We start from the raw sequence: 27,854 nt of genomic DNA on the forward strand, positions 1-27,854 counted from the left end.
AGCACCAAGTTTAGCACACTATTGGAGTTGAAATTTTTTGATTTTGAGCTATAATATAGATATAGCACAAGATATAGCTCACCATTGAACTTGCTCTTATGCATGTACTGTAAAGTTTAACGTAGCAGATAACGAATTATAATTTCATGCGGTGAGTGTCGGAACTTTGTCGCCGGAAAGCAACTTAGTGGTGGTCACGTGGTCGCGTTTGATATGACATGTCATATGTGTGTATTAGATAGCCTTGCACTACAATTTTAAGTGCACGGCAATATGGCATCATCTCTCTCAGAAAGCAAAGAAATAACAACTTAAATAGTTAAATTTATTGTCTTTACAATTACTATATATCTTGAAACTATACTAACCAAAGAAACTGCGTTTTTTGTATCATAAACATTAAACAGCGTACTTAGAAAATCTATCACCTTTGATTCATGGGTACATACTTTTGCTCATCTTCGTAATGGTTGGTCGTCCACATCATATAGTTCAAGTTCCCTCGATAGTTAAATATGTAACATTAATTATGTTAGTATTTTCCAAAAATAATACTCTCTCATCTTTTATGAGGTTTGATCATATATCTTGAATTAATATTTTTGAATATTTTTATTAAATAAATATATTAATATTATAGTTTATTTGAAAAAATTTATAAAAATATTAATTTTTATTACGTGGTCCAAGCATTTATAGTTATGTGTATATAGTCAAATAATATATAAATAAAATCAGCGAGTACAATTTTTTGATGACTAAAAACTTCTTTACTAAATTTTTGAACGTGAACAAAATGAATGACACGAATGAAGAAGTAAGGGGCCGTTTGGGTTAGTTTAAAAGGAGTGATTTCTTGCTTATAGTAAAGAAGTGGAGTAGAAATGAGAAGTAAAAAAATTAATAAAGTGTTTGGAAAAGAAGCAGAAGTTGTGAGATAGAAGCTAGCATTTTCAGCTTCTTAAAAGTGCTTCTATTTCTTTACACAAACGGGTCAAGAGAAGCAGAAGCCAGAAGCAGCTTCTGCTTCTACGAACCAAACAAGCCCTAAGTCTCTTGTGGATTGGGATTGATCCTATTAATCGATACTCGTATTAACTAAAAAACCCAATCAACTTGTCAAATTTTTGCTAAAAAACTTTGAACTTTTGTTTTTCTTAACAACTCCAGAAAACTTTACTAAAAATATGAAAATAAATACAAAATAAACTATGGTTAAATCTACCAATGTGACTTGTCAGGTATCTTTCCCTTATTTGTATCTTTTTATACACGTGTGTGCCACACATTGCGCCTAGTCATTAATAGGAATAATTTATAATATGATAGTTGTTGGTTTAGATTTAAAAAATAAAATGAAAACAAGTGAAGAATGTGTGATACTGGCAGATTATTGTAAAGGCTGAGGTTGATGTTCGAAATATATTAATGAAGTTATCATTTTGACGTAATCAGAGGGTGTGTTAAAAGATTAGCAGATGACGATGTTATTTTTGACTCCATTCAATACAAAATTAAGGAGATGGAACAATTTTTTATGTTTTCCTGAGTTCACAGGTTTGGTTGAGGTGTCTCCCGCGACTGATTTTTATAGAGTTTTAGGGGGTGTTTGTTTGGAGTTGCTCAGGACTGCTGATTGGACAGAGTATATGATTGAGTAATTTGTTTGTATTTTGGTGGATTTTCTTGTGCTAAATGGATAAAATATGTCTTACTCAATTCAGAGTTCCCATTCTGCTGCCTGATGTACTGCACCTGAAACTTGGTTAATTGTTTATGTTCGAGTAACTAAATAAAGATTTCACACATTAATATACACCATAAGATACATTTTTTCTACATAGAAAATCAACCAAGTAGAAACGAGGTGGATGAAATAACTGGCACGAGCCTTCAGTCGCAATAACTATATATGACGGCAGAGCAATTCTCAGTCTGTTCATTGTTTGAATGAGACCCTGGTACTTTCCTGTCGTAATGAGCCGATCAACTATCTTAAAGCTGGTTTTAGAGGTGTTGATATATTTTTCAGTTATTTTTTTTATTAATTATAATCAATTTGTCACATAGGATATGTGATGATCATGTTCAGTCTACATCAGTTATAAGTAACTCTAGTCTCTAGTTAAATGTTTTTTTAAAGATTTAGTAAAATTTATTGGGGTTATTGGTGAAAAAAAAGTTTATAAGTGTTTTGGCAAAAAAAATAACAATTTAATTAGTTTTTTGATTAATAGCTCCCAATACTCCAACAAGAACATACGTAAGAGATCAAACCTCGTGGTGGGTGAGGATTTTGAAGTGCTGGGAATTGAAACAATTTTCCCTCAAAACTCCTGAAGCATATGGGAATTAAAGCTAGGATGATAATCAAATAAACTAAACCAATCCGACCTATTTTTGACAGACTAACTCGATGTAAAATATCTAATATTTTGTTTAAGAACTTCTCATGTTCGGCACCTGTTTTATGCTTTCGGCAAACTCAAGTATTTTGTATTTTTAAGTCTCTCAAACCAATTCATTTACGTTAAAAAAATTCATATATTTCAGGCATGTAAATAAAATATTAATTTTGTGAAACTAGATATGTAATAATTTTTAATTGTATTTATAATAAAAGAAAAATTAAAAAATAAGTTAATTTAGTTCCGGATAAAATGATCATCATCGCTGACCCAAGAACAAAAGCAAAAAAGACTCTTCTAAGAATCGAAGTCACGGAAGAAAAATGTAATATCGCGTATGTCAAGAATATGAACTTTTCTGTAAACGTATTTATCCGATCTAACGTGACTCTGAGAAGTTTATGTTTGGCACCTGTGGTTAAACGAGGGCAGAGAAATTAAAGATACTATGGAGGAATAAGAGCAAGTTGGCAATCGAAGCAGACAAAAAGTATATAGGTCCATTTGTTCGATTACTCGTCAAACTATACCTCTGCCGAAACCGACTGCAATTTACTTGATTATCCAAATTTGTATACGCCTAATCCTTTGTACACGAAAGAGATAGCATCCTTGTTTTAGACTTTAGCGAATTTTCTTTGACTAGGGATCCTCTTGCTCCTAAATTTTCCATATCTCTCTCGAAATTGTTGTGGTCCGGAAAATGTAACCCTTTCCGGTCAAATAATCATTTTTTTTAATTTTAAATTTGAAAGGACGTCGAGAATGTCTAGAATATGAGAGAGGAAGTGTTTGTAAGATCTTTTGTTGATTACCTAAAATTATTTGAAATTTCTTAAACACAAACAATAACTAATATATATTAATTTGACACTATTTTTGGATCAATATGTGATGAATTATTGGTTCCACTATAAAAAATCTAGTTTTGAAGCTGGAATGTTATAAATATATAATCAAAATTGAATTAGTAAGAATTTTTATTAAAAATAATAATTTTCACTATGTGACGACCCACCCATCAAATAATATAATATGAATGTCATATAATAAATAATAACAAAATTATGAATAAAATGTCTCCTCCAAACCTGTTGTTGGAGATGTTACCCTCTGAATTTTCAAGTTAATGAGAATTTCTACGTTCAAAATAAAAAAATTATACTAATTCCGTCCCCCTCATTGGGGCTCGGCACGCAATCTAATGCTCTCGTAAAACGTAGTTCGATTTATTATTCTGGACCATTTTTCCTTTGAATAAAAATTTGATGTTTAAATTTTTATACAAAAAAGAAAAATTTTAAAAATAAGTTACAGAACTATGTTTTGTATGCATCTTAAAATGCGTGTCGAACAGTGTGAAAAAACTGTAAAGAAATGAGAGGGACACGGGAAGTAAAAATGATGCACCCCACTATTTGTATAATTTTGAAAAGGGTTAATTATCAAACTCAAAGTGGACAAATGGTATCAACTTCATCACTGATCTCCACGGAGTCTCAATTGGCTCATTAAACTCGCTTAATGGTATCAAACTCATCACTTCCGTTAAAAAAAGTAACCGAAGTTTAGACGTAATAACAGATTGGCCGCAGAGTTTGACATATGGCATGCCAAATAATTTGAAGTTTATATAAAATAAATTATGCAATCTTTTTATTGAATTAATTTTAGGATATAATTATCTAAATAAATGCATTGAACTAAATTTTAAGATATAATCAACTAAACATCCAAAATTTTAACATATGAAGCAGCATACATTGTTCAAATCTTCAAAAACAACACATAATGTTTATACAACATACCTTTTATTTTCCTTCATTTGTTTTTCTTCAGTCTTTTTTATTAATGTGCCACGTCAACCACCAATCTGTCATTCCGTCTAAATTTTTGCTATTTTTTTTAGCGACAATGATGAGTTTGATACCATTATACGAGTTTAATGAGCCAGTTGAGATCCCGTAAAGATCAGTGATGGAATTGATACCATTTGTACACTTCAGAGATGAGTTTGATAATTAACCATTTTGAAAATAATTTCATACTATGTGAACCAAGTTGATAGTTTATCTCTAGAGATGCTTCTCGAAATGAAAACCAAATTTACAAAACCGAGAAAAGCGTAGCATGTTCGTAGGATATGTAGAGCATGGAGAAGCCTATATATGCCGAGGCAGAGATCACACGTGGGCACCTGACACCACCCATTCGTGCGTAGCAGTAAATGTGAATGACATTGAAAGCTGGCGTAAATTTCCAAGTGCGTGTGGGAGTACTTTCTTTGTATCTGCATGTTCATTGTTCAGGCCTCTGCTCTGAGATCAGTGCCTGTGTTCTCCGGACTTTGACTCTTCACATCACTTCAACATTACAAGATTCTGTTGAGCTACTTAGGCTTTTAGATAAATTCATGATAGGAGTATTTATTTGTTCGAAGTTATAGTCAAAGTGAGAGATACCTAATCAATTAAGCTGGTGATTAATCGTGATTAATTTGTATCTCATGACTTATCAAAATATCAGATCTTTGATTAATCTCTAATTAATTCAATTAATCTTTGATTAAATTTTGTTTCGTACTCACCGATTATATTATGTATATACAGTAAATCTTTTTTTTTTGACAGGAGTATATACAGTAAATCAATCTCTTAAGTTTGTATTTGTATGCTCATTTGTCCTCGGTCTAAAGATAAATTATATTATGTATATCAAAGATCTTGATTATTAGTATTTTATTGGACTTTAATATTTAATAGATATTTTTATAAAGTTTTAGAATATTAATTACTGATGGATGATAACTATATTCAATTCATCTTATTTATGTGTATATGTAATTGTTTTTTAAAATACTTTCAATTGAAAAGGCATATACTCTCACTTAACCACTTAATTTGCGAGAAGCTCAAAGGACCATACATATACATATTTTGTTTACTTATCTCAATTTTTGTAAAAATAAGTTACTTGAATCTAAATAAATAAATATATATATATATAACAAATTTATTTATATAGCTAAAAATAATTAAACATTTATTAGAATAAATATATAATTTTAAAAATATTATGTATATATAAATTGTTCATCAAAATAAGTGAGAAAATTTCAGCCAAGCAATTACTCCCCGGGACGACGGAGAAATTATTGACCTGGGATATGCTCACTGACTATGACAACGCAATTCTCATTCTAAGAGCGAGGGCTGCTATTAACAGAATTGATTATTTATTTGATAAGAAATGATACAAAGGACTCGAATTTTACTTGATTAATATTGTATTAAATTAGATATATTGTCTGCTCAAATAATATAAAGGTGTTCCAAAAATATTAATAACGATTATCAAACAAAATGAATTCAATTATCATGGTAAACTATATCAAAACTATACTTGGATTTAGTCGATTTAATAAAAATTCTAGCATTTATATCCTAATAATTTTCTAAACATATTTCGAATAAAGCAAAATTATAGTTTGCAACTATGCAGATACTTGAAGTTGAAGGAGAGTAAGTTGTTCTATCTAAAAGAACTTAACATGGTAGATGAGATTTGTTTTGATTTTGTGGTCCTATTCTACTTTAAACTTGTGAAATGTCATTATCTACACAATGCACCCTACTTAAAATTTAGACCTGTGCTCAGTGGTCCAGCTCTAATAAGTGTAAAATACTTTTTTTCATTCTAGTAAAATTTTATTGAACTACTTTCGTAAATTATGAATCAAATAAAATTAAATACAAAAAATACAAAATTTATGATAATAAACCAGGCTTACAGTTTTCCATGGCTCTGTGTTATAAGGGGAAATTCTGTCTTGCGAACTATTTGAGACATGAATGGATATTTGTATCTCCACATCCAAATTAATATTATAAGTTTTCAATGGTATTTCTCTACAAGAAAATATGTTAAAAAACATTAGCATGATTTTATGTTTACTGATTAATTTTTTTGTAAAACTATTACAGTTAATATGAATTCAGAAAGAAATCTACGCAAAGAACAGTGAGATTCCTAATTCCCACACGTAGAGCAAACTAATTTTCACCCAAGATGTTCGAGCAGACTGCAGAGAGTATAAAAAGAAAAAAGAACGAATAGAGTGGTTCGTAAATTTCTTTTATTATGCTTTAGTTTTTTCACAAAAAAAAAAACATAATACATGAATAAAAAATTCTCGAACAAAAGAAAGAAACATGTGAAAATTTTTGAGAGATTCTCGCTAAATATCTTTTTCCCGGGAGATTTATTTACAATTTTGACGCTGCTAAACACTGCTTTCTCTGGTTTCAATCGTAGTTGAAAATGAAAAAGAAGGAAAATTGAAAAAAACGAGAGGTCAAGTATTGGTTAACGGATTGAATTATATTGAATTATATGTTTTGACTGAAATGAATATTTTGATTAACGGATTGTGTTATTAATTTCTTGTAAAATTATTTGTTAAATAACTGTTTGATTAGTTTTTTTACGACACACACTCAACTTTTTTAACCCAAATCTTTGTTTCAATCCATTGAAACAGAAACACTAATGTTGTGTTTGGTTGGGGAGAATGGAATGGAATAGAATGAAATGAGTAAAAATAGTTGAAACTAATAGAGATGGGAAGAAAATTTGAAAAAAAATCGAGAGAGTGCAAAATTGCTATGATAAGATTTGAGAAAAATTGAGAATATGAGAGGATGGAGCATTCCATCTCAAATTGAAGGTGTGACATCTAGCCTATGATGTAAAGAATGAAATGGAGGAAAAAATGAAATTTCTTAAAAACTGTTCATAAGATAGTTCATTTTTCATTCCATTCCTTCCGAAATCATTCACTCCAACCAAATACAACATAACATTATATCAAAATGATCAAAACTCGAACACATTTTAAACATCTAATTTCATTTCAAACCTCTAACTCTCAAAGACTCAAACTACTGTACGACAATAACCGCGTGCAGGACAACTGTGATGTCAACATTTCTATTAAGAACGAAAAACGGTGCAGTAGATAAACTATACACAAGCGAGAACACATTCGAACGGCAAAGGCAAAAACTACCCCCAACGAAAAAAATAACTTTCCATCCGCGAGATTTCAAAACAGGAATGTAATATTAGATACGGAGATTCTTAGATATCCGACATTAATTTGTTTCCTAACCCCCTTTATTTTCTCTCTCCCCGTTATAGATTTTCTTTCAGATAACCCCCTCGTGTGCACCGCCCCATCCCCCAACCAGCTTCTTTTTAAGCACAACATTTAAACACACTTTTCTCGATTCACCATCTTTTATTATCTACCATAACATGGACTCCATCTCTCTCCTCATCTCTATCCTCGTCTCTCTCTCCGTCTCTCTCGTCTCTCTCCTCGTTTTTCGCTCCACCACGCGCCGTGACCGCCGCTTGCCACCCGGGAGCCTCGGCCTACCTCTTATCGGCGAAACTCTCCAGCTCATTTCCGCTTATAAAACCCAAAACCCTGAACCGTTCATTGACGACCGGGTCGCTAAGTACGGGTCCATTTTTACCACACATGTTTTCGGTGAACCGACGATTTTTTGCGCTGACCCGGAGACGAACCGGTTCATTTTGCAGAATGAAGGGCGGCTTTTCGTGTCGAGTTATCCCGGTTCGATATGTAATTTGTTGGGTAAACACTCGTTGCTTTTGATGAGAGGGAATTTGCATAAGAGAATGCATTCTTTGACCATGAGCTTTGCAAATTCTACTATTATAAAAGATCATTTGTTGGGCGACATAGACCGGTTGGTTCGGACCAATCTTGATTCTTGGACCGGCCGGGTTCTTCTCATGGAGGAAGCCAAGAAGGTACGTCCGTAACTCACTTCACTTCCTCAGTTGTAATACTACAGTCACTGTCTTTTTCTGTTAAAGTCAATATAATATTTTATTAATAAATATATTATGTGAATATTCTGAGTTGATTAAATAACAACTTTTGAGCCCAATTGGATAATCAAATCGGTTTATTCTTTGTTATCTCGAATATCAGAGATCGACTGGCGCTCACCTGATACTCATTTACAAGACAAATAAATCTCGATGATTTTTGTGTGTGAATATTCTTTGGCATCTTACGATAAAAATTAAAAAATCTGGAAATATCAAATATTTACATTTTGGTATAGATTATTAAAAAGAGTGGACGATAAATTGATAATAAAAGAGACAAGGCATATGAGAATGCAAATGGGTTGGGTTGATGATATGATCACAAAACATGCACATCTAGCTTTTCACGATTCCACAAAGTGTGTGTGTGGAAAGATGGTGTTATTGATGGGGAGGGACCAAGTGACCAACATGAATACGTATTTTTATTAGTACATGCTTTAGCCACATCGAGTAACATGTACATGTGTGGTGATCATGTTTCACTTTGCCTTTTTTCTACTGATGCTGATTTTTTTAAAAAAATAAATATTTTTGATGGATTGTTTTACTAATTGATGTAATAATGAGAATGTTTTGTGAGGGTGCAGATCACGTTTGAGTTGTCGATGAAGCAGCTGATGAGCGTTGATCCTGGCGAGTGGAGTCGAAATCTGATGAAGGAGTACATGCTTATGATTGAAGGCTTCTTCTCCATTCCGATCGCCCTCTTCTCTCCCACCTACCGTAAAGCCATTAAGGTGTGTGTTCTACATTCGCGTAAATATCATGGTCATTATCCTGTTTATTTGCGGAACATATATGATTTTTGAGATCTCCGATAACACAGTGGTCTTCATGTAACTCCGTCCAAGTAAAGTGTTCAAATATTACAATGATATATAATCTGATAATCCAATATAGTTAAAGTGATTTGTACTTGTGACTGATAATTTATGCGGATGGAAATTGTTTTTACAATATTGTATAAGAGGAACTGATGATTTGTACACGAACTCGAAAGTACAAAATTAGATTTTTAGTGCATTTTCATTTACAATATAAAACAGTATTTGATATAATATGTGTCATGTGATGGGCAGGCCAGAGGGAAGGTGGTTGACGCACTAAGCTTGGTGGTGAGAGAGAGGAGGAGAGAGAGTGAGAAAGGAGGGGAGAGGAAGAATGATATGCTGGCAGCACTGCTGGCCGGAGACGGAGGAGTTGGATTCTCCGACGAAGAGATCGTAGATTTCTTGGTGTCTCTCCTGGTGGCTGGTTATGAAACCACTTCTACTAGCATGACTCTGGCTGTTAAGTTCCTCACAGAGACTCCTCTGGCTTTGGCTCAGCTCAAGGTTGGTTGGCCCTTTCTCTTCATTTTGTATATATGTTTTTACAAAAGTAGCCTTTCATTAATGGACAAGAAAGGGAGAGATCCCCACCACCCCTTAATCAACCATCATGCATTGTTGGCTATCTTCCAACCCGTTGCTGTTGATATATAATTCATCTATCTTTTTCTCGAATTCTCAATCAAGCATATCATGGACCATCGCTATATAATTATACGTGTTATATTTAACTTCTCAAGTAATGATTATGAATTTACATAATACATATGAGATTGTCACTTCAATTTACAGTGCGATTATATGTGCACGTTAATACAGTACCTATTCGTGATATATATATTAAAATTTATTTTGGTCTCTTGTTACCCTGATAGTATAAGAGCATAATCCTGTATCCCTACTTGGTCAAAGGTTTCACCTTTCGTTACCTTGGTAATATCGGAAGGTGTCGGACACTCGGCACACTACAATATTTGACACCTTGGTAATATAACAAGACCCTGTACATAGACACTGTGATATAACCATAAGAGTTGTGTTGATAAGAATCATGAGATGCAAAGAAATGATGCGATTCAACTATTCAAGTCGTGACCGACAATAGTGCCCAGCCATGCAAAAATATTGTTAATGGGAGAAAACGACCGACTAGCTCCCTCTTCTGGTAGGCATGGCCTATGATCTGTAGCTATAGGCTACACAGCTTTAGCTGTCCCCACTTTAATGGTCACAGCTTATAAATTTCTTGTCTCTGCTCCCCCTTCACACGTGAGGTTTGACGTACCAGTTACTTCAGAAAGTACAGTATCCAGTTGGGAGGTCCATGTAGTCAGATTACTATCTCCTCCATTCAACTCTGTACTTCACTCCTTGCACAGAGAGATGTACAATAATCTTACAATAATCTCTCTCACACATAAAAATTTGATTAATAGTGATCAACATCGAGTGTTGACGGTTTTCGGAGGTGAAATTATGTATAAAAATTTTACGAATAGTAATTAATATCGAGTGTTAACGGTTTTCGGAGGTGAAACTAATGTCCTTAAAATTGAGAAGCATTGGAGGAAGTGTGATATTTAGGGAAATGGCATATTTTATACTCCCTCTGTCCCATTTAATTGTATACGTTTCTTTTCAACTGCTCGACACGCATTTCAATGCTCTTATAAAATATAGTTCCGTAACTTATTTTTGAGATTTTCTTTTTCTGAATAAAAATATAACATCCAAACTTTAATTCAGAAAAAGAAAATTTTAAAAATAAATTACACAACTACACTTTACAGGAGCATTAAAGTCCGTGCCGCGTCCCCGTCCCCCAATGTATACAACTTAGGGGGACGGAGGGAGTATAAGGGAAAGAGGGTCAAAAAAGTAATGGGGGAAAAGTGCAGATGGTAAAGCAAAAAGGTTAAAAAATGAGGGAAGAAAGTAAGAGTAGTTTGAACAATAACATTCTGTTTACAAGTTAGACAAAATAATGCTGTCTGTCCCTTATCTCTCTACTCTATGAGTATATTCCAAACAAATGTATACAGTAACAGGAGTACAGTAGTTGATAATACTATTCACTATTCACTGGACTATGCACGCCCCCTTCTTTTTCTGTTCTTTTTCTTTTGGAATTTAGGCACCGTTTTGACATTCTCCTTTTCTTTTTCCCTTGGGATACTTGCTTGCTGTCTTTAAACTTTATTTCTTTGGGACAATAAGAATGATTTTCCTTGGGAGAGTGTAGAGGGAATGTATAGTGCACACTTACATATCGAGGTTTACGTGTTGAACGTTTAGATTTAAATTAACAAAACTTATGACAATTTTGTGACATCGCATCTTTGGTTTGTAAGAAATAGCTGTACTCTTGAATCTTTAAGCAATAGTTTGAGGTATCATGAACATGTTCTAATATATATTGTGTTTTAATATGATACCTTACGAGTGAAGACTGAATGAGTAAGAGCAGAGTATGAGGCTTTGTTCTTGTATATTCTATACCACGTGCGTAGAGATCATGGGAGAATAACCAGCTCTCCCAAATTAATATGTATCGGTATATCATGCTCAATTTTTAAAATATGTCTATAGCATTAACACAGAAATATAATCATTGAAATGGTTTTGCAAAATATTTTTAGGATGAACATGACGAGATCCGAGCAAGGAAAGGTGAAGTTGAGGCTTTAGAATGGGAGGACTACAAGTCAATGCCTTTCACCCATTGTGTAAGTGCAGCTTATGATAAAAATTAGCATTAAAATGCTCTATGCATAATCTGATTGTTTTCATAGTTATTCCTACAAATTAATATCATTTTTTTTTCAGGTGGTTAATGAAACTTTGCGAATTGCTAACATAATTGGTGGAGTATTTAGGCGAGCTATGACGGATGTAACCATAAAAGGTATTTTACTTGAGAAAACACAAGGCTCATCAAATTCAAGCATTATTTCTTCCACATTTTGTGCAGTATGTAATTACACTGTTGTATCTTAACGGATTTTGTTATAAAAAACAGATTACACTATTCCAAAAGGTTGGAAAGTATTTGCCTCGCTCCGTGCAGTTCATCTCAATCCTGAATACTTCAAAGATGCTAGAACTTTTAATCCTTGGAGGTGGCAGGTGTGATACACAATTCATCAACTTTTCTTTGTTTGTACATTCCTAAGAAACATCTTTGTGAAAATTATAACAATCTGAAATTGTTTTAACAGAGCAATTCAGGTGAAATAAACACTGCCAATGTGTTCACTCCTTTCGGAGGAGGCCCAAGGCGTTGCCCCGGGTACGAGCTTGCCAAAGTTGAACTCGCAGTTTTCCTTCATCACCTTGTTACTCGTCTCAGGTAAAACAAATTTGTCTAATCATCTTCCAAACCAGTGACTTATATATTTATTATGGAAAGCATGATCAGTACATAATGTTTTGTGTATTTGATCGAACAGCTGGGTTCCTGCTGAAGAAGATAAGTTGGTATTCTTCCCAACGACAAGAATGCAAAAACGATACCCTATAATCATTCAGCACCAAGAGAAGCCAGCAAGTAAAGTGTAGGCAAGTAGTAATTCAGGAGGAAACTAATAAGGTTTGGATCAGATAAATTGAAACATATGCAAGGATAAAAAAATCGATGAAATATATATAATCTAGCAATACATATAATACAAGCCGGATTTTATAGTTAGTCGTTTTCTATAGATGAAAGATATCTGGGAGAGTGAGAAAATGCTCTTGATTGGCATGGTAAATTTGCTCATGTCTGTTAAAATCTTGGCGTATTTCTGCATAATTCTCATGTGAGGTATTATCATCAATTCGATGAGATTGGTCTCGAATCAAATGTATATATTTTCTGATCTTTGCATATTTCGCAAGTGTGGTGCCTATCATCAGTAAAGATCGATGAAACTGGCATCAATTTCATCTTCTTCTGGTTTAAACTTTTAGAAACTGGCATCAAATTCATCCTCTTCTGGTTTAAACTTTTAACATGTGCTGGACTTCCGAAATCTCCTGTTCCCAACTCTATTTTGAAGAGACACCATTTGCCCTCATACTATAAAACCTTGAATTCTTATTTCTTATCAGTAATCATGAAGAGGGGAATATACCCCCAGCTATAAGCCAAAATGTGACTATTCTGATGGGTTACTTCACTGTTTCTCTCATTTTTTTTTACAATTTTTTTTATTATATTTGACACAGACATTTTAAAGTGCATATAAATGTTAGGTTCACACTATTCGTGCATATATCTGGGACAAGGATCGAGTCAAACTGTTCGTGTTTGATTGAGAAGAATGGAAGGAGTAAAATTATTTGAAATTTTTAGTGATAGGAGAAAAATTTTGAGAAAATATAAATGAGTACAAAATTGTTATGATGAAATTTGTAAGATATTGAAAGTGGGAAAAAATGAAATATTTTATCTCAAATTGTAGGTTTAATCTCGGACATATGATGTAAGAAATTGAATGGAGAAAAAAAGTGAATTTTTTAATAATTGCTTGTAAAATAGTTTATATTTCATTTCATTTATTCCGAAATCATTCATTTCAAACAAACACGACGGAGTAACGGTAGAGTGCGTGCATTAGTAGCCCAGTGAATGAGCATCTGCAACTGCAAGTCTGAAACAAGCTATTATTCCTGCTCATTTTGCTAGACTAATCAAATGGAAGCGACTATTAAGCAGTTACAGAAATCGGAAATTAAATAAACAAGCTATTATTCCTGCTCATTTTGCTAGACTAATCAAATGGAAGCGACTATTAAGCAGTTACAGAAATCGGAAATTAAATTGAACCTAATCGGTTGAGCTAACAACTTAGAATTATTCAAAAATTGAGGAGTAATCAAAATAAAAATCGGATGTATTTTAATATTAAAATATTATTTAATATTTAGTTATTATTATATTAGTTATCTATTAATAAATATATATTTATTATATCATAAATTCCATAATTATTCATATTTAAAGTGATATAGTATTTTAATTTTAATAAATTATTATATATATTTCAATTAAGAAAAACTTATAAGAATTAATCAGATTTCAAAAATCAAATTGGTCAGCAACATTATTGCGGGATTAATCTGTTAAATCGGAAATTTTTAGAACATTCATGTTACATAATTAACCGAGCCTTCCCTGGAGCTGTTTATACAAGTGAGGGAAATGTGGTGCATCTGATGGTCCTGAGTACAGATACCCTTGCGGCTAGCTCAAATAAGGTCATCGACTAATAGACCATATTAGGGCCAAGGTCAGCTTGCAAAGCAAGTTCTTCAAAAGTATCGGTCATTTGCTGCTTAAGTTAACTTTTTATTTTAGTGTAGTATTAGGTTTAATCATAGCATATGCAAAACTACCTTAACCACATGCAATTTGTTTGCAGAATTAGAGATGATAAATTGCTAACAAAGTGCCTACCCTTTTCTGTTGCAGCTAAAAATTTTGGCAGTTCTAATATTCAAACAACATGAACAAACCCGGAAATACTTTTCCTCAATAGTCAGTACTATCACGAGATTTAAGTGCTGATTCCACCATCTTAACCTTTTCAGTATTTTCGCTATTGACAAGTGACAGTTTTTCAACTGCAGACCTGAGGCGGGATATTTGGTCATTTTGAGCATAATTCTTCCTACCTGATAACCTGTGTTGTTCACTTGCTTTGTTTCGAAGAGAATGCGTGTATCTTTTCAACCTTGCATTCAGAGCTTCGACTGAAGAATGCAAAGCCTCCAATTCAACTTCCCGAAACATGTCTGCACATTTAATAGAAAAGGAAATGAAGTGAAGTCAAAGTAAGGATTTAAGTAAAGTGAATGTACATTTCAACAAAAGAAAGAAAACGCAAGGAAAAAGAAGTCATCAATAGACATCTGCTGAAAAGATTTTTCATAAAATAACAATATTCTAACACATGGAAAGTGAAGGAACCAAAACTTACCTGCAATCTCAAGCAGTAAAACCAAGTTTAACAAACATATAGACAGTTTAATATAAAGCTAAAAAGAATTAATGATAACCACAGTGCCTCGGGGATCTATATATTACTACGAGTCAAATTTTATATTATACTACCAAAGCTGAAAAATTAAAAATTTGGTCAGTCGGTAATTGGGCAATTCTATATGCCTAATTATTGTAAACCATATTATAAGGGGCCTATTTATTTTAAACAGAAAATATTTAGCTTTTAAACGTCTCTAGGGCCTACTTGTTTTTAGTGCCTAGCCTTCTTGTTTTAAATGCCAAACTTAAGGGGCTTAATTATTAAAAACTTATCTTAACAGACTTATTAAAAACCTAGCTATTCTAATTTAAACACATAAACCTACTTATTCAAAACTTATTTAGAAAGCCTAATTGTCCTAAAACCTATTTAAATACAAAGACACATACTATTACAATATAAACACATCTCCTGAAGAAAAGTAAATGTAAATAAAATATAAGTTAAGATAACATATGTTTAAACTAACCCGTGCATCCCACGAGATTTAAGCTAGTATATTTGGTGCTCGAAACTTACCCAATTCTGATTTGAACTCTCGCTCTGCTTTTGATAATGGTTTCTTGTGAACCCCGGGTAACTTTCTCAGGCTATGTAAGCGCTCTTCTAAAAGATTATGACGCTGAACAACATGATCAGTGCGCTCATCTAGTTTTCCCTGTTTCTCCTCCACCTTGGAAAGCCTCTGATGTGCCTCACGTAAACGTGCATGCTGATCATCTATAATTTTCTTTAGTTGAGGTCCATGACGTTCAAGCTCGAAGCACACCTAGCAAAAGAAGAAAAAGTTATTTTAAGTATCATATCCTACCTTAATGTGCATAAGGGAAGATAATAACAATTGAATAAACAGCTCTCTTTTGTATAAAACATAACAATTATCATTCGAGACATATTTACAGCGAATGAATTAACAATACACTGTGCTGTATTATAATACAGGCTGATAGGATCCAAAGAATTACCATCAAACTTTTACAGTGCTCAACTTTAAGCACAGATGCGGGCAAATAGATAAACCTGACATAGCCATTGCAGAAATGTTTTCGTTAATTAAAGACACCTATCCCTGAAAGAAATTAAAGCAACTCTGCTGTCGCCCAACTATAGACGTTCACAAAAAATGCATAACTATTTAATGAAGGGAAAATCCTAGAGAAAAGAAGGGAGCCTAAACTCTAAAAAAGATCTATCTAATAATGATAAGCCCCAAAAAAAGAAGAAAAGGCAGAATCTCTTTTCAGAACAAGATAATCTGTCTATATTAGTGCAGATGGGAAAAAAGTCATATTGCCTGCCATTACCTTATGTGCATACTCCACATAATTTTCATTAAATAGCTTGATGTACTGGTGAAGTGTTGATCGGCCTTCAATAGAATCAGCATTAGCAGAGCGCAGAAAAGGGGTGGAAGGAGGCAGAAGAACCACATTAGGGCCAGCAAGAAGTTCTTTACTTATAATAGTTGAAGTATCACTTTCTGTTGGCTCTTCAATGTTTGAAGCTTTCTTCCCCTGATCTATATCAATAGGAAGTAACAAATTCCAAGTTTCCATCTCTAGCACAACACATTCATTAGAGGATGTCAATCCTACAATCCATGAGCTTCCAAATGAATCGGACAATGCTATAAACCCAGAAAGAGGAGATTGTGTGGAGGAATCTCCTTGGCATGTGTTGAGAACAGAATGCACAGATGGAGTCCTCATGATCTCATGCTTGCCACTTGCTTGACTTGTAAAAGGAAGAAAATGCAACACTATTGAATCTACCCCTCCATCATGAATGGAATATATTCTCTCAGGAACAAGGGGATCAATAAACATCAATATTCGAGAACCACTTTCTTTAGTCTTTGGCAGAGCTAAATCTACTATTGCCAACCTCAACAAGGGTGGTGGATGACCCAACCAAGGAGTAGGATCAGGTGACTGATCAAGCTGAACAATGGAGTTCTGCCTGATAGATTCACAAATCATGGCAACACCAACTATCCGATCATAAGAATCAACACGAAGACGAGGAGGGCAATCAAGAGCCCATAATGGTTGTATTTCATCAGCCAATGCATCTACTTGCAGTTGCCCACCACTCCAAGCAGTAATAAGAATCGAATCTTTGCTTACTGAATTGTAAAGAAAACTCACTGCACGACCTTCACATTCTGCAGCCTGATACTCATGTGTTTCTTCCCCACCATGGCATACTTTTTGAAGAGGTCCCTGAAATTCATAAATGATAATATTTTGTATGCATCATACATAAAATAAGCCGGATAAGTCTATCTACATTCAGCCATAAAAGAATTCCATGCTTAAATCTTTCTATCAAAATTCCATAGAGAAACAATTGAAATTATATAAAAACAACAGGAAACCAGGTCTATCTCACGTAAATGGCTACTGTAAGCTAATATGCAATAGTTAGCGTGCAAAAACACACACAGACACACACACAAAATACAGGTGCACAAGTACATACAACAAACAAAACAACCGACTTCATACGTGCGCTTATTATAGCCATTTATAATATGAATAAGAGATATGAGATTTCCATTTAAAGACCTTTTTTGGATTGATTAGAGAAAAATGGTTGAACCACAAACTTGACAATGAACTAAGGATTGAAACTCCACTGCATCATTTCTAATTAAATGGTTAGCTACCATGCAAGAAACTGTCGGGAACAAACCTAAAAAGAACACACCTGCAAAGAAATGGATGCATCAAATAAAGCGTAAGGTTGAGCTTTCACTGCACTTAGGTTTCCCACTTCCAATGCTTCATGTGCTAACTCAGGAAATGTTGCTTCCAACCATGAGATTGCACAACTGGAATTACTAACAGATTTGGAATTAGAAGATCTCTGGCCAAATGTCTGGGCATCAGTATATATTTCCAATAGAGAGTCCCATCTATACACACTGCAGGAAAACAAAAACTGTTCACATGCAGTTATTGTTCAATCAAAGCATCAGTTATTGTGGCAGAATAAGTGTGACATTTTTTACATTATATAAGCCAGGTGCACGCGTTATTAGGTAAACAAAAATGTTCCATTGCAACTAGTTAAAACTCAAAAGGACAAATTCTAGATACGAGTACAAGACCAACCAACAATTCCAATTAAAACCTAGAAACTAGTTTTCAACAATGGTGGACCAGTTACTTATGACACGATGCATTATATTTTAAATGAATATGCAATTAGAGGAAGATGATAAATAGGAAAAAAGGCAGGTAAATTATATCCAATTCCACCACAGAATTTTTTTTTGATTCTTGCGTCCAGTTCCTATAGAACCTCACTAAATAACCCCTAGAGGAGTCATGACAGTCCAAAACAACTGATTATTATTAAGGAGCAGTATGCTTTCAGGGTTGATAGACTGTTTCCATTTTTCTCATATATTACAATTGAAGAAAATAACTTTTTTGCTGATAGTGTACAATAGAGTTGAAGACTGCATAACTACCTACGTTCTACGACTCCCATTCTTTCATATTCCCCTTACTATCTCTCATTCTTAAATTATTATAGTGAGTGAAAAGAGAAGGTAAAGAATGAGAATATAGAGAAAGCAGCCAGTTAGCAAGTACTTGTAGAAAAGAGATAATCCTTTAGAAGTAGATGAGAGATTATAATGCACATCAGCCGGCAGATACATGATATGCATCCAATACAAACACTTAATCATTTCATGTAGCTAAAAGTCGATGAAACATTGTAGTACTTCTGTATTTTCATGGTCCTTTGTAGGCATGTGGTTTACTTGTTTAAATTGCATAATTATGGAACAAATCATCTGAAGACAATGTAGGGAGGGACATGAACTTGATTAGGGGTTGGAGTTGCATGCAAGTTGCTCACAGAAATTGGAATTCGTGGTGCAATTGGCAACTGAAACATGCTGGAAACCTTTTTAAATGACCGTACGTCTTTTTTTATTAATGTCATTTTTTTGATTTCACTTTCAAAATTGAGAGGCTGGTATGATATAATACTTATGCCATTGACAGTATAGGGGCTCTAACTCCCTTTTCTAGCTTTGTGATTGTTTTGCGCTCCTTTACTATTACCTTTGAGTATTAAATGACATTAGCGAGCAACCCCACTTTAACAACTTTAATGGCTCCAATCTTTTTAATAATCCCTCATTGGACTCTTCAAAGTTCAAACTGTCTACATGCAGATATTCTATCATGATCATGTCCTCCGTATCTCCAATGGTACTAATATCACACTCAGTCATATTGGAAACACCCTTGTATACTACTCCCTCCATCCCACCAGGTTCTTTACGTTACTTTTTGGCACGCATTTTGAGGCTCTTATAAAATATACTTACATAATATATATACTTTCAAAAAAATTCCTGAAAAAAAGTTTGACGTATAAAATTAGATTCAAAAAAAGAAAAAATTTAAAAAATGTTATAGAACTACACTTTACAAGAGCCTCGAAATGCGTGCAAACAGTGTACATAAACAATCTGGCGGAACGGAGGGAGTATATTTTACAACATCTAGTATATGTGTTAATTTGTGAACGATTTACAAAAGAATACTGTTTCCTGACGATAAAAGATCTATGGGTGATTTCTTAAAAGCCAACAAGACCGCCACAGTTATCGATTACATGGGTCACATAAACCTAGACAAGGGAATAAGAATTGTGCTTGATACTTTGATAAAAAACATTCAAATAAAAGCATGAGCATTATGCAAACTGTGAAGCATTAGAAGTATTACCCTCCGAATGGTACAACTGGGCATAAAATGTAAACTGCACCATCACTAAATAAAATAAAAACCTGCATACAGCAAGAAAAACTTTATTAGTATATAAATGAAAGGCAAGTACAGCTTAAAAGTAAAAGAAGTGTTTAAATTAAGGAAAGGTTGTGCAAGTGTTAATTGTCAAGCAACTTTCATAGAACATATACAATCTTTAGGCGTTAGGAGCATCATCAATCATATAGTACCCCATAACACCATAAATTTATACGACTCAGTATGTGTTTTGCAACAGTTATAATAATTCAAAATTAAAATTTCTATAGCAAACATCACCAAGCATATACACAAGTGAGTAAGAATAGACATAATTATAGTTATCCACCATGATTTAACTGCCAAACAAAATTCATAAGCTTACACTAAATTTATCCCACAAGTGGTCACCACCAAAAAAAAAATCTACTGGGCGGATTGATGCAGCATTTCTTGATCTACCAGATTCCACAGGCTGCAAATAGTATTCCTGCTCTGGTTGCCCGGGAGACGAAGACAAATCAAATAACCTGAAAAGGTAAAGAGAACTGCTAAATCACACATGAAACAATAAACAGCCTTGACTACAGATAATATAAAGGAAATTGAATAGTTTGACTAATGTGAAAAGGATGTTCTAGCATACTACACACAGGTATTGAGTCAAACAAATCTATTTTTCTATACTATACTATTATAACGGGAATATGGGTATATTAAATTGACGGGTAAAAAGAATAACGACCGCTAAATTTTAAAGTCAATAGATTAAAGCCGTTAGATCTAATACTAAGGAATCTACAAAATTTTTATATTTTAATATATGAACTACTTCTAAAGGTCCAAAGTTTCAATCCCATCAACATATTAAAACAAATATTTATATTACTGATTTTAAATATACAAACAAATGTGTGGGGTTTGAACCCCATTAACCACATATTATAATGATTTTTTTTTTCAAAATTCTCTTAACAATTACTCCCTCCGTCCCCTCCAATTCTTATCGTTTGGAATGGAATGCTCGGCACGCATTTTAAGGCTCATATAAAATATAGTTCTATCACTTATTTTTATAATTTTCTTTTTCTGAATAAAAATATAAACATTAGATTTTTATTCAGAAAAAAAAAAATTTAAAAATAAGTTATGGAACTAAACTTTATATGAGCCTTAATACACGTGCTGGACACTCCATTCTAAATGATAAGAATTGGAGGGGACGGAGGGAGTATGATTTATGTTATTTCAAATCATTAAACAATTATTAGATTTTTAGTAAATCTCTTATTAATTACTCCCTCCATCCCCCTCAATTGTTTACATTGGGGGACGGGGGCTCGGCACGCATTCTAATGCTCTCATAAAATATAGTTTGATACATTATTTTGAACTTTTTTTTTCCTTTTGAATATAAATTTACTATCTAAACTTTTATACAAAGAAGAAAATTTTCAAAAAAATTATTATGGAACTATGTTTTATATGCGCTTTAAAATGCGTGTCGAGCAATGTAAAAAGTGTAAAGAAATAAGAGGGACAGAGGGAGTATAACTCATTTAATTTCAGATCTTTTAAAATTTATTAAAATTTTAATAATATTGTCCAACTATATAGTCATTTTACGAATATATAAGTACTATTAAATTATAAGTATACATATTAAAATTATAAAAGAAAATCCGCGTGACGGGTACTAAGCTAGTACCGTGTAATTAGTTGACTAAAGTTAACTACATGAATTGGCTATAGTGTGCAGATACTTGGTAAACCATACTACAAACAAAACACAAATGTAATTCCCTTTTTGTACGATATAAGATGAATTTAACAGAATTGCCTAAACAAAATACTTTCCAAAGTACTATGGAAAGGTCCTCTCAATGATCTAAGCCCACACCTTTTAATCGAGAGCTTACCAGAAATGGGAGCGTATGGATTGATTCTGATTAATATGGAATTATTATCCCACACATACATATTTGAATGGGTTGTTCTTACAAAATTTGCTCCGACATTCCAATCTAAATAATCATTGTTGTACTTCCATCAATCATTGTTTTTTCTGGTGAAGAGTGCTCTGCAGCGGTTACAAAAGAAAACACCATCTCACGCTACACATTATCTGATTTTATCATCTTTTGGGATTATTCATACCAAATCTAGATTCTTTTTCAAAATTTCTTCCTTTTTTTACCACTCAAGATTCTATATTTATCAGGGACTAGTTTCTTTGGTGAATGTTTCGTTTTACTTCCAATAAACTTATTGCCCGGGAAATAACTGCTACTCCTGCAAGATTTCCAGATGTTGCCGCTCACTCCCTCCGTGTTCTTTTCCTTTGTGTGCGGCCAAGATTTAGTATTAGTTAATTACACATTTTGTATTAAATTGTCTAATCTCATTAATCCATACACTCAGTTTGTTGTTGGCATATTAGACATAGATATAGACACAAACATTGTATCAACATTAACCAGTGCGTACTAATGGATCATCACGGATGTTGGTGCGTCGAAGAATTTGGTAAAGTTTAGTGCGTACTAACGGATCATCACCGATGTTGGTTCGTCGAAGGATTTGGTAAGGTGGATCATCACGGATGTTGTTCGTCGAAGGATTTGGTAAGGTGGATCATCACGGATGTTGGTTCGTCGAAGGATTTAGTAAGGTTTAGTGCATACTAATGGATCATCACGGATGTTGCTTCGTCGAAGGATTTAGTAAGGTTTTGTTGCTTTGGCAGCATAGATGAAGCAGAACCGACATAGATGGATTACACAAGAAGAAATCAAGTTAATTCAAAAAACTGTGCAAATAGTGGCAGTTCTTATCCAGTTTGATATCTCCGTTTCGGATCATTGTCACCCATCATCGACAAACGGGAACTGTTTAGGTAAGTCCCATGTGAAGAAGGCCATGGACTAAGATATATTAATATTGTATCACACAGTATATTATTTATTGTGCACTAAGTCGGGGGTCTTCACGGAAACAGCCTCTCTGCTTTAAGGGTAGGGGCATGGTTATTGTGCACCAAGCCGGGGGTCTTCACGGAAACAGCCTCTCTGCTTTAAGGGTAGGGGCATGGTTGCGTACATCTTACCCTCCTCAGACCCTGCTCTAAGCGGGATATACCGAGTATGTTTGATTTGGTTTGGTTACATACATATTTGAAAGGCTAAATTAGTTGGAAAAAGTCATTTTATCATACTTCTTCATTTGAATTCAATTTGATACATACATACATATATATATATATATCAAGGTTGGGAAAGTGAGGAAGAAACATATGTAGAAATTGGAACAGCTTTCAAAACGAAGGGGACTAAATAAGAACAAGAGGGATCCATCGAAAAAGATCCTTCTTCCTTTTTCTCGAAAGATAAAGAGGATCCCCACCCCAGAATGAGTGCTCTCCTATTCTGACTTCCCTGGAGCCTCAGCCTCAGGCAGCACAACCAGCCTTATGAGGTGACAATCTCAGGTACGATTCTGTAATAGTGTTGTGAACAGTAATGTTCTTGTCGACTATAGTCATCTAAAAGTTCGAGCCAGTTCATATAGTTGAACCACAGTCAAAATATAGGTTTCGATGGAATTTGTGGCATCAACCTATAAGGCTTATTTGAGTATCCGCAGGCCCTGAATTATCAATAGCTCTCTAAGTACTTTGAAAATTGTCCACGATTCGTTCTGGTAAATGGAACACTTAAATGAAACCTCCTGTATCAATTATTTCCATTCCTTTTGTAGAAACACTTGAACCATTGGCGACCTCAAGTTCGTCGGAATCAATGGAGACTCGTTATTTCGATGAATCACTCTATTGGGACAAAGATGGGTTGTCGAGAATGTGGAGGTAGGTTGAGCAGTTGGTCAATCCAGTGTTGGATTGTGGATTGGTCAATCCAGTGTGGATCGTACATGGACGGTAGTTGGAGCCTGGAGGCGGTGGCTTATACGTTGGTTGTATTTCATCTCTTCAATAAGTAGAGCTTTGCCTGTGTGGAAGTTGTGTCTATAAAACCAAGCCGAAGTAAAATCTACTTCTAACTAATTTCAACCAGGACATATGATGTTTGAGTTTTCTGGAGATAGAAGTGAAAAACAAAAGCGAAATTATTCAACTACTTAAAAGATTGTACTTGGATTCACTAGCTTCTTTATCAAATATGTTAGAAACAGATAATTACATTTAAGGAAATGTAAGAATCCCAGAGGAGTTTTAAAGAGATCTAGAGTTCGTCTGGCTGAGCTTATGACTTAACGTGACTTATGTGATAAGCTGGGAGTTTAAAATATTTGTTTGGGTAATTTTTACTTGAGAGTTATTAAAAATATAATAATAAAAATAAAAATAAAAGTGATTTAGAGGTAATTTATGTCATATGATTAATTTTTGTCAAAAAAAGTTTAAAAAATTTAATTCACTGAAAAAAGTAGCTCAAACTAACTTCTGGCTTCAAGTCAGTTTCTGGCTTATCTCTGACTTTAAGTTAGCTTCTGGCTTATTACAAAACAGACATTTTGCAGCTTAAAGTTGTAAACAGCTTTAAGTCCCGATTTTAAGCCGGGACAAACAAGCTCCTGATTAGAGAGATAGAAACCATAATTTATCGATAGAGATTTTGCGGTAGCCTCCTAATAACTGGAAGTCATTTTCAGATGTCTAATCTATCACAACAGGAAACCATGCATTTACAGCTTATAGTCAATAGTCAACTTAGTAGTGGAGTAGTCGACTAGTATCAACTACTTCAATTTACTAACTGTACTACTAACAAACCAATGGCTGAAAAGAAGTGCTTATAAGTAATTTTTAGCTAAAGCAAACACGCTTTACATAAATATGTCATACTATAATGCGCCTGTTTGGAAACCAGAAGCAACTTCTGCTTCTGACTTCTGCTTTTCTTGACCCGTTTGTGTAAAGAAGTAGAAGCACTTTCAAGAAGTTGAGAATGTTAGTTTCTCTCTCACAGCTTCTGCTTCTTTTCTAAACACTTTATTAACTTATTTACTTCTCACATCTACTCCATTTATACTCCACTTCTTTATTTTAAGCAAGAAGTCACTTTTTTTAAACTTGGCCAAACGCCCCCAATGGCTGTTCACACAATTAGGTGACCATCAGATTGGATGAACATATGTGTAGTGACTATTTGCTTCAAGTATAATTTGTAATCATTATAGTAACCTTAATAATAAAAGTTAAAGATTAGTTGCTCAACTAATTTCAGCCAGGACATATGATGTTTGAGTTTTCTGGAGATACAAGTGAAAAAAAGAAAGCGAAATTATTAAACTATTTTGGAGATTGTATTTGGATTCACTAGCTTCTTTATCAAATATGTCAGGAACAGATAATTACATTTAAGGATATGTTACAACTAGAAATTTTTCCAAAAAATTGAATATTTTGCAGGAAGTTACCAAGTCTACACTAATGGTGTAAACGAGAACTATTACATGACAATCCTGAATCGCAGATCCCTCACTTGGTAAAAGTTTGTATTTTCTGGGAATAAAATCAAATTTTCTGCTCAACCTCCACTAAATGACAATGGAAATATAAATGGATGTTGTGGTACCTGAAAACAGAGTCCGAAGACAAGATTCCTATATGGGTGTCACTGTAAGGGTGCCATGAAATTTGTAGAGTCCGGATCACATTGTTCTGGTTGAAGTAGATGTCTGAACCAATGGACACAGTTCTGGGAACAGTAACATCAATGTTAAGCTAGGTATATACATAATTTAAGCAATAATTAATCATGTAATCTGAGCTGAAATGGCATTGCCTGCCAACAAAAAGATGCGTGACAATATGACACACAATAAGTAGACTGTGTGTATTATGCAACCTACATTTTATTCTTATGAAACAGTTAGCAACTTAGCATAAAATGTGGAGATAAAACGAGTAACATCAGGGAAATGGTAATCTCTCAGGATATCAATTCTCTCATCTTAGAGGCATATTCATATAGCACGTAGCAATTAGAAAACGTACGAGGTAAATAAACAAGTAAAAGCACCAATATCATCTCTAGTTTTAGAAAAGATCTCTCGCCCAGTTCTTTAATAATCTCCATTTCTATCTTCCTAAAACAGTTTGGTGGCAGAGTTATATGTAGTCGTGTACTCTTATCTAATAAAATATTTTTCATATGATAAGTTTATATATATTATAGAGAGCATACAATCATTTATACATACACATAAAACTAACCAAATAGAGTAGTAAAAGATCCTAGGGAAATAAAGTAATTTGTAAGTTAAGAGGTACAGAAAATTAACTTCTTCAGGTGGTTCTAGGTGGCCTCCTAAGAGTAGAATACCATCTAGGCTATGTTTGTCTGCAAGTAATATCATCCCTTCTAAGGTACTCAATTCATAACATATAATCCCTTGTAGTTCAGGTACTCAGTTCATAATATATGATTCCTTGCATTAATTCCATGTAATATCTTAATAACTTTTGGGGTTCATTTAATATTTTAATTCCACCTTTAAATATCCAGTAGGCTTCCACCTGGGCAAAAATTAAAGCATTGCTTCCAGTGCTTAAGCATTACAGAAAAGAAGGTTACGGAGTGTGAAGATATAAAGGTCAAAATTAAAGGGGAAGCAATTCGTTTAAAAACCATATTGCAATGTAACATCAGGAGCTACTAACATGTCAAAATACAGATATTTGAATACAATATAGCAGGACAAATGAACTGGCAATCAATCTAGTATGTTTTTGCAGACTTCTGCGTGCGCCGATTTTAAACCCGCATTTTGTTCTTCACATACCTGCATATAGTAGCATTAACTTGCGCTGAACTGCGCCCATAGAGGTACATGACACGCAGCCCATCCGAACCAGCTAAAAGTATAGCCGACCCGTTTCTGTTAATAGAAATTCTATTCACCACAAAGTTAAGTGGTACATCCGCTTGCAATGCCTGCCAAATAATCAAAAATCAATCACAACTCAACACATTCCAACAAGAACAAAATAACAGTACATTCCCAATTTCCCCAAATGCAATAATTATAACTAATTCAAATTCAGCTAAAGCATACATTCAGCTACACTGCTACACTAAAACATCAATAATATAAGTATTCAATTCATTTCTCGAGATTAACATACAATGCACCTTTTACTTTAGCCCAACAGTACATAATAAACGGTTAATTACAAATTACAACTTCTTCGGTACATAAAAATTCATACTATTAAAACTCCTTACGCACAACTAATCTAATTATTTGGTACAAATTGCGTGCTTCGAACAAAACAAAATCTTCAAATTCAACAATGTAGTAGTTGAAAAAAGTGATAGGAGGTACCTTAGCAGGAGAAGCGGCGAGAACAGAGGTGGGGTCAGGTTCACCAAGGCGAATAGAGATTCTGTTAAGGCAGTGTTTGGCAGGGTCCCAATAATACACCCGAGAAGCTCCGTCCCAGGCCAGCAGATTCTCCGGCACGGCGGTGGATGTGGTGGTGGAGAAGAGGGGGTGATTTTGAAGAGGGACCCACTGGATTTGTGGGTCAGTGGGAGTTAGGGTTTTAGGGTCGTCTGATGATGGTATATCGAAACTGTATCTCATCTTTTGTTGTTAGTGGTTTATGACAGGGTTGTATTAGAAGTGGTGTTTGGTTTTCAAAGCATCTCCGATGTTCGGCTTATGACGGGGTACCAATTACTACCAGCTTTGCCCCGCTATCGATTTTAATTTTTTTCCTTATAATTACTTTTTGGCATTCCTTTTAAGAAACCTCAATAGTTGACGTCGCTAAAGGCCAACTTTATCTAATTTGTCTAATTTTAATATACTTTCTATATCAATATAAAAATGATATTTATACATCATTAAGTTCATAAA

General features: G+C 33.9%; 2 protein-coding genes across 4 annotated transcripts; one reads left to right on the forward strand and one right to left on the reverse strand.

Moving 5' to 3' along the window:
- The first annotated feature begins 7,590 nt into the window (after positions 1-7,590).
- LOC108210725 (3beta,22alpha-dihydroxysteroid 3-dehydrogenase) lies at positions 7,591-13,034 on the forward strand. 3 transcript variants are annotated; one of them, XM_017382115.2, is made up of 8 exons: positions 7,591-8,249; positions 8,924-9,073; positions 9,416-9,670; positions 11,806-11,892; positions 11,993-12,071; positions 12,186-12,292; positions 12,385-12,515; positions 12,616-13,034. In XM_017382115.2, exons 1-8 carry the CDS (start codon positions 7,725-7,727, stop codon positions 12,722-12,724), a joined length of 1,443 nt encoding a protein of 480 aa, XP_017237604.1. In that variant the 5' UTR covers positions 7,591-7,724; the 3' UTR covers positions 12,725-13,034. The 3 variants fall into 3 exon arrangements, with proteins under 3 accessions (XP_017237604.1, XP_063945529.1, XP_063945528.1); XM_064089459.1 differs by lacking the exon at positions 7,591-8,249 and adding an exon at positions 8,658-8,793; XM_064089458.1 differs by lacking the exon at positions 7,591-8,249 and adding an exon at positions 8,777-8,812.
- Positions 13,035-14,546: 1,512 nt separating this feature from the next.
- Positions 14,547-27,750, reverse strand: LOC108210389 (nuclear pore complex protein NUP88). The gene is made up of 9 exons (XM_017381648.2): positions 27,318-27,750; positions 26,775-26,926; positions 25,565-25,687; positions 20,356-20,500; positions 19,950-20,011; positions 17,905-18,121; positions 16,500-17,417; positions 15,715-15,964; positions 14,547-14,944 (listed from the first exon to the last, which is right to left on the reverse strand). The coding sequence occupies exons 1-9, from the start codon at positions 27,576-27,578 to the stop codon at positions 14,682-14,684; spliced, it is 2,391 nt and encodes a 796-aa protein (XP_017237137.1). The 5' UTR covers positions 27,579-27,750; the 3' UTR covers positions 14,547-14,681.
- Between the last annotated feature and the right edge of the window lie 104 nt (positions 27,751-27,854).

The sequence above is a fragment of the Daucus carota genome, chromosome 3 (genome assembly GCF_001625215.2).
Source record: "Daucus carota subsp. sativus chromosome 3, DH1 v3.0, whole genome shotgun sequence".
Taxonomy (NCBI): domain Eukaryota; kingdom Viridiplantae; phylum Streptophyta; class Magnoliopsida; order Apiales; family Apiaceae; genus Daucus; species Daucus carota.